At 43.7% G+C, this 7,500-nt stretch overlaps 1 protein-coding gene across 1 annotated transcript in view; it reads left to right on the forward strand.

The window, feature by feature from the left end:
* The window catches only part of DTD1 (D-aminoacyl-tRNA deacylase 1), a 191,919-nt gene that overhangs the window by 29,932 nt on the left and 154,487 nt on the right, over window positions 1–7,500 (forward strand). Inside the window, exon 4 of the mRNA XM_019653101.1 lies at window positions 762–868. Coding sequence (XP_019508646.1) covers window positions 762–868 — 107 coding nt within the window. The remainder of the gene's footprint in view (window positions 1–761; window positions 869–7,500) is intronic.

Below are 7,500 nucleotides of genomic sequence, written 5' to 3' on the forward strand. Positions count from 1 at the left end.
CTCACCACCCCCTGCCTTCTCTTCGCGGGAGTCATGAATGTTGCTACTGTCCTGTGTTTACGTTTGTCCTTCCTGCTTATGTTTTTTTGAGATAAACACACACACACACACACACACACACACACACACAGATATTCATAAGTAATATAACTTGTTTTGGGTGTTTAAAAATATCATAAAAATGTTATAATGATGTGTCCTTGTTACAGTTTTTTTTTAAAGATCATATGTTTTTGAGATTTGACATGTTTATGGATGTGGCTGCCATATAGTATTCTATTGAGGACTTAAGGTAGAGTTTATGCATTCATTCTCCACTGAGGGACAGTGAGAGTGTGTCCACTTTTTTCTTTCATAAACACTGCCAGAATGAACACCTTTGAGTGTTTCTTTTTGTATAAGGATTTCTAGAGTAGACTCCCTAAAGTGAAATTCCAAGGTTGTAGGGTTTGTTCAACTTGAACTTTACTGGGTACAGAACCAAAATGCAATCCCAAGTCCTTATGCCAGTTTACTCTCCTGCCATTTCACAGTCCTCTTAACCCACATTTCCCCCCACCCTTGATGTTAGTAGATCATTTCATTCTTACCAAGTCTGTAGGGTGTGTGACAGCACCTCTGCTGTTTAATGTATTTCCCTCTCTAGTGGTGGGTGGGCCAGCCCTACTCTCCAGGTTTATGATTACATTGATCTAGGTGTGCTTTATAGATGAGGTATTCTGGGGTCTCCATCTCTTGTAACTGTTGAATTGCCCTTTCAGATGGCAAGTTTGGTGCCTACATGCAAGTCCACATTCAGAACGATGGGCCTGTGACCATAGAACTGGAATCCCCAGCTCCTGGTGCTGCTACCTCTGACCCAAAGCAGGTAAGCCTGGATTTGGGGGTTTGTCCCCAGGGTGCCTGTAACATCTTCTGGCTTTGATTTAGCCCCTTGGAGCAGTACTCAGTATGAGGGGGACAGAACACTTCTTTGCAGTAACCTAGTATTTATTTTAATACATGCTTTCTCAAGAATACATGTATTTACACTCTATCTCCTTAGTGCTGTGCGAGGCAGGGGCAGCACTTCTCCCTGGTCTTCTCCTGACTTTGGATTCCAGAGAAAATGCTTTTTGCAGAGCTCCGTTCGTTCTTCCTCTGGGCTCCTGCTCCCTGGTGGGGTGCCTTGGTGCCCACAGACCGCTGGGTGGCAGCAGAGTAGCAGCACAACTTCACTTGGTCCTGGACTGGTGGGTTCATCCATTCGGAATAGTTACCTGGAGTGGCTTTAATATCAGGTGTAAGTAGGTGTGTCACCCGAGGTTCCTTATAAAACCTCATTTTTCTAAAGCAATATCTGACCTGGATTTGCTGCCAACTCTAAGCTTTCAGAAAAAATTTTAATTAAAATAGAGAAAGGAAATCTGTAATAGTCCTTTTAACCTGTGTGGTTCTCATAGATACTTAATGCTTCTACAGGCTTTAATTAATGTACCCACTAAATAGCCTTGGAGACACGTGGAAGGGGGAAGGCAAATGAGTGAGAACTGAAGGAACATTTCTGTTTCTCCCTTTCTCCCTCCTTCCCTCCCTTCCCCCTTTCCTCCCTCCTTCCCTTGCTAGGATGCTGTGTGGTGTAATAATACAGTAGGTGTGGGGAACTTAAAACTGTTTGACCTGTTCAAAGTCATGATTTTTACAGGAAACATAACCTTTCTTTTTTGTTACTGATTCTTTGGATTGATAGAGAAACAGGAACATGCCTGATGCAATAGTGCTAGATTTCAAAGGTGATAACTGAGATTGCTAGAATTACTGGTAACACTAAAGACATCACAAATAAAAGATCCATGTGAAAATTGAAACTTTTTTTTTTTTAAGATTTTATTGGGGAATTGAGGGAGGGCAACAGCGTTGGGGAATTGGGGAAGGGGAACAGCCAAGTTGTTGTCCTTCAGTCTTAGTTATGGAGGGCGCAGCTAGCTCAGCTCCAAGTCCAGTTGCCATCTGGCTGCCTGTTGGTAGCTCGCGGCCGCTCAGCTCAATGTGCTGTGTTCAGTCTTAGTTGTGGGTGGGTGTAGCTCATCATCCCATGCGGGAGTTGAACCGGCTACCTTGTTGTTAGGAGCACGTGCTCTTACCAACTGAACCATCCTGCCACCTGCTGGCAGCTCAGCGGCAGCTTAGCTCGGGTGTAGCTCACTGGCCCATGTGGGAATCAAACCGGTGACCCTGTTGCTCACAGCTCACATTCTTTTTTTTTTTTAAAGATTTTTATTGGGGAACTGGGGGAATGGGAACAGTGCTGGGGAATTGGGGGAAGGAGAACAGACAAGTTGCTGTCCTTTTGTTCTTCAGTCTAGTTGTGGAGGACGTTGCTTTACTGGCCCAAGTTGGTACCATCATTGCACTCTTCCCAGGCGAGGCAGATCAGTCGCCAGCTTCTGGACGGCCGCTCACAGCGACTGCTGGCCGCTCACGTTGGCTGCTGGCTACACGCGGTAGCCCATGGCAACCCACTGCCACAGGGGCAGCAGCCTACGCCGTCGCCGGCGACTCACGGCAGCCTAGCTCCAGGTTGAGCTGTTGTTCAGCATCTTAGCTGTAGAGGGCAGTGTCACTGGCCCTTATATGTGGGATCCGAACCGGGGCCCTCTGGCATCCCAAGCCAGCTCTTAACCATCGTGCCACTCGGCCGGCCCCAGAGCTTGCACTCTTAACCAACTGAGCCACTTGGCTGGCCCTGAAACTTTTTATGTGTTGAAATAATTTGAGACTTATGGAAAAGTTGAAAAAAGAGTCAGAGTTTTCATCTACTCTTCACCCAGCTTCCCCAAAATTTGCTGACTTTCATAATCATAGTACACGATCACAACATTGAAATTAATATTGATACAGTACTGTTAACTATATGACAGACCTTATTTAAATTTTGCTAGTTTTGTTCCTAATGTCCTTTTTCTGCTTCAGGATAACCCACATTGCATTAGACTTCTCCAATCTGTGATGGTTCCTCTGTCTTTTCTTTTATGATCTTGACACTTTTCAAGTGTACTGGACTTCTGTTTTGTAGTATGTTCCTTAGCTTGGGTTTTCTATGATTACATTGAATTTATGCATTTTGACAGAAATAGCAACGAGCATAAAAGTGATCTTGTGCCCTTTGTGGGGCATTATAGGAGGTACATGATATTGAATTGCCTTATTACAGGCAATGTTAACCTTGATCACTTGGTTAAGGTGGAATCTACCAGATTTCTCCATCCTATGTGAAGTTTTAACCTCTCTCCCCTTGTGTGCTCTCTTGCTGGTTCATCGCAGATGACTCTTATTCTGTTTCACAGAGAATAAACCACTGGATGGTACTGACCCTGCTTCTCTGTCCCCTCTTACCGCTGGGGTAGCAGAGCTTCCATTCCTGGTGCTGAGGCCAGCACCTCCCCCTGGGCCAGGACCAGCTGCATAATTTGTGAAGCTCAGTTCAAAATGAAAGGGAGAGAGGCCCCTTGTTCAAAAATTTTTAGGTTTTTCAAGATGGTGACAGCAAAGCATTAAACCAAGGGTGGGGCCCTTCTGACAGGGGGCCCTGTGTAATTGCACAGATTGCACACCTATGGAGCCAGATTGACCTGGGTTGTAGAGCCCTCCTCACCCTCCCTCCCCTCGCCCCCCTCCCTGTCCTGCCTCCCTTCTACCTTCCCAGCAGCCCCCACTAAGCCCTTTGTCCTCTTGTCAAGACATTCTGTCTCTTTCACTCATCCATCTTATTCCCCTTGGCTTTTATATTTCCAAGGATCTCCAATTGAGAAATGCCTCCATTTTATCCCGTCTTGCTATCTCCTCAGTGCACTGCTGTAATCTGCAAAGACTCTCACTGAGGTCCCCAGAGAACTCCATGTTGCTTTATTTCATGCCTGTGGCCTGAGGCCCACCTGACTTGACCACTCAGCAGCTCTTGCCACAGTTGCCCCCTTGCCCCTGGAAACTGTCTTGAACCTTGTTTTCCAGGACACTGTTCTCTCCCAGTTTTCCTCTTGCCTCAGGCTGCTCCCTCTGATTTTATTCATTCATTATTCTGTAGATTTTGATTTATTATTCTACTTTAACTGTATTTAGAGAAAAATTTTAATCAAGTTTTTTTCATTCTAAATATTTTTCTGGAAGTGGTAGAGTAATACATCATATCTTTAGGATCTTCATCCTTCTTTCAACTAGTACCTCTTCTTTTCTTCTTTAAAACATAAAAACAAATAGGCACAATTTTTTAACCTCTAGTGAGCTACGTGAACTTATTAGGATAAGAAAGTCTTTTATTTTAGTTATTTCTGAATCTTTTATGAGCTTTCTCCTCAAATGCATGAACTATCCTGTGTCAGTTACAATTGTTTGTACCAGTTAATTGGCACCAGAAGTCTCAGACCCTGGAAAACTGCACAGATCTCTGTCCTCCAGCTGTCTAGTAGATGGCAATGAGTAGGCGTGGAAGGGTCCTTGTGATGGAAGCTACTAGCCTTTCTGGTGGCCTTTCCATTCTCAGTAAAAAGGGGCTCTCAGTGGGCAAATGGTTAATTTGTTTGTTTTTGTATTGGTAGGAACACTGCAGGAATTCTTTTTACTGATAGGGAAACATGTATTTCTATCAACTGAACTTTTATTTCTAAGTATTTTGTTTTCCCATTCACTACTGTAGTGGTAGAAACTGCATGAATGGTTCTTTTGGAAAGTTTTTAAATGTAGGTTCTTTAAACCATCTGAACAAATGAAGAGAGAGAGGGAGAGAGGGAGAGAGAATGTGTGTGTGTGTGTGTTAAAGTAACAAGTGTCTTTTTAGTATGCAAAGTGTGCGGTGAGGAGGAGAAAGAAGTGCTGTGACACAGCCCCTGTTCCCAGGGACAGATTTAGGGCAACATAAACTTGGAAGGTTTAACAGTGAAAGAGGTAAAGAGCAGTATATGACAATTTAGGGCATGTCACAAGGCCATCATTTCATGTTCTTCCTTAGAACCCGTCAGTGCTTTCCAGATGCGTTTAGATTACACTCTTAACTATATTTACATGGCCTGCAAGCCTGGACCTCTGTGGCTGTCTGTGCTGCTCTACAGCTAGCTGCCCCTCAGTCCCTGTGCTTTACGTACTCTTGCCTCCTCTCTGTTCTGAGAACAGGTTGAAGGCTTTCCTTCCTCTAGGCTCTGGTCTCACTGTCAGTGTCTCCCCCTCAGAGGAGATCCTCTGACTCCCTGGATCCCAAGCAAGCCCCACAGGCTTCTCTGTCACATTGTTCTGATGATTTATTTCATAGCACTTCGCACCATCTGTTATCTGCTTGTTTCCCTGTTCGTCATCTGTCCTCACCACTCCTAAAACTCAAACTTCCTAAATCTTGTCCACCGCTGTGCCCACCCCGGGAGGTGAGTCCAGGTGTGTAGTTGGTTTTGGAATCATGTGTCCTGGGCTCATGAACTGTGCTGTCTGTGAACATCCTGAGTTCTGAGAATGCTGATGCCACTGCTGTCGCTACTAAGTTGGACAGGCCTTCCGGGGGACTGGAAGTTTTAGGCAACATTTAAGGATATTGAGGGGAGGAGGCATTCTCAGTTGATGTTTCCAAGCTCGTACTGCCAATTGGGTAGATTCTTGTTTGTAAGAATCCCAGAACTCTATTTCTGGGTACTGCAGCTGCTGTTGGTGAAGACTGGTAAAGGTAACTAGTTGTTTGCCTGCCTTAACCAGATCTCTGTCTGGTTTCGGAACTGCCCACTGTCCCCTCTGCACATTTCCCCATGGCTGCACCAGCACCATGCCCAGTGCATTTATAGGCTGTTGTGTTGGTTCCTTAATGTATTCTGACAGTGAGAAGAAGTTAGAAGAGAGATTACCTTCTTGCTCTGAATGACATACTTTTAAAGGGAACAGGGCGTGGAAGCAGTAGCAGAACCACCAGACAGAAGCTATTCTCCCTGTTGCATTTTTGTGGAAGAACACAATTCTGGTAGGAACATCCTCATTATTACTGAGAAAAGATTGCTAAAGTGTGAGTTCTGTGGGTGGCTGGATAGTGGGAGATTTCAATACCCTAGTCAACCATTCCTGTAGAAACTTATTCTTGCTCTTGTTTTAATCTTAAATAAGGTCCCCTTATTATGTGTGTATGGAGGTGTTTTTCTGGGTCTCATATGGATTGTACATATGTGAGAGCAGATGGGGAAGGGGGTGTTTCCCGGTGAGGAGAGGCATTTTGCAATCAAGGGGTTCTTCCCTGGGGCCCAGGGCCCACCTAGTTTATAGTGTTGCCATTAATTATTTATATTCTCATTTATTTAGTGAAATTGAAAGACTTACTAAATTGAAATGCTGGAAGGAGCTGAAAAAAGGAACTTTTAAGTATACTTCTTTGAATTAGCTCACATGGATATTGACAAAAATCACTGGGATAAATTGACCAATGAAAAATGGTGTCAGGGCTTTCATGCTTCTCTGAATATCACCATCACTTTACCTATGATTTTCTCTGTATACTTGTCTTATCAGCAAATATTCATCCCTATGCCTGGAAACCTTGAAATGTCTAGATTGAGACATTCATGGCTTCTGTAGGATTGGGAAGAAATAAGTAAGGTAGACAGGGGGATGGGGAAAAGAGTTCCATTGGGTTTCATTTATTTGTATTTCCAGTGACAGAGGCAGCCTTTTTGGTAATATGTGTTGTGGAGTCCAGAAGGTGAAATGGGGGACAGACTAGGACACAGGTGGCTGGTGCACAAATGTTGGCTCTCAATTCCTGCACATTTAAGTTTGAGGGACAAATCTCATGAGAAGTATTCTTGTTGTTTTATTTTATTTCTTTTTATTATTTTCAGGTGTACAAAGCAACATAATAGTTAGACATTTAAACCCCTCATAAAGTGATAAGCCACCCCCGAAGCTACTGCCACTCTGACATCTTATAGCTGTTACAGTACCATAGACTATCTTCCCTATGTGCACCACATCCTGTGACGATATATACATATATATTTATTTATAGTTGACATTCAGTATTATTCTACTTCAGCTTCAGGTGCATAACATATTGGTCAGGCATCTACACAGTCTATGACGTGATCCCTCTGACAAGTCCAGTGCCCACCTGGCACCTTACATGATCTTTACACCACTGTTGATTATATTCCCCATACTGTATTAACTACCAAGTTGTATTTCTTAATGCCTTCACCGTTTTCATCCTGCCCCCAATCTCTGTTTCCATCTATCACTCGGATAGATCTAGTACCTATCTGGCACCATACCTAGTTATTACAATATTATTGACTATATTCCTTATATTATACCCTACATCCCCATGACTACTGTATAACAACCAATTTGTCCTTCTTAATCCCTTCTCCTTTCACCCATCCTTAACCCCCCTGCCATCTTAAAGAAGTCCCTCTAAGATTCCTTGTAATACTGGTTTGGTGGTGATGAGCTCCTTCAGCTTTTTCGTGTCTGGGAAGCTCTGTATCTGCCCTTCAATTCTAA

This window comes from Hipposideros armiger, unplaced genomic scaffold, assembly GCF_001890085.2.
Source record: "Hipposideros armiger isolate ML-2016 unplaced genomic scaffold, ASM189008v1 scaffold_195, whole genome shotgun sequence".
Taxonomy (NCBI): domain Eukaryota; kingdom Metazoa; phylum Chordata; class Mammalia; order Chiroptera; family Hipposideridae; genus Hipposideros; species Hipposideros armiger.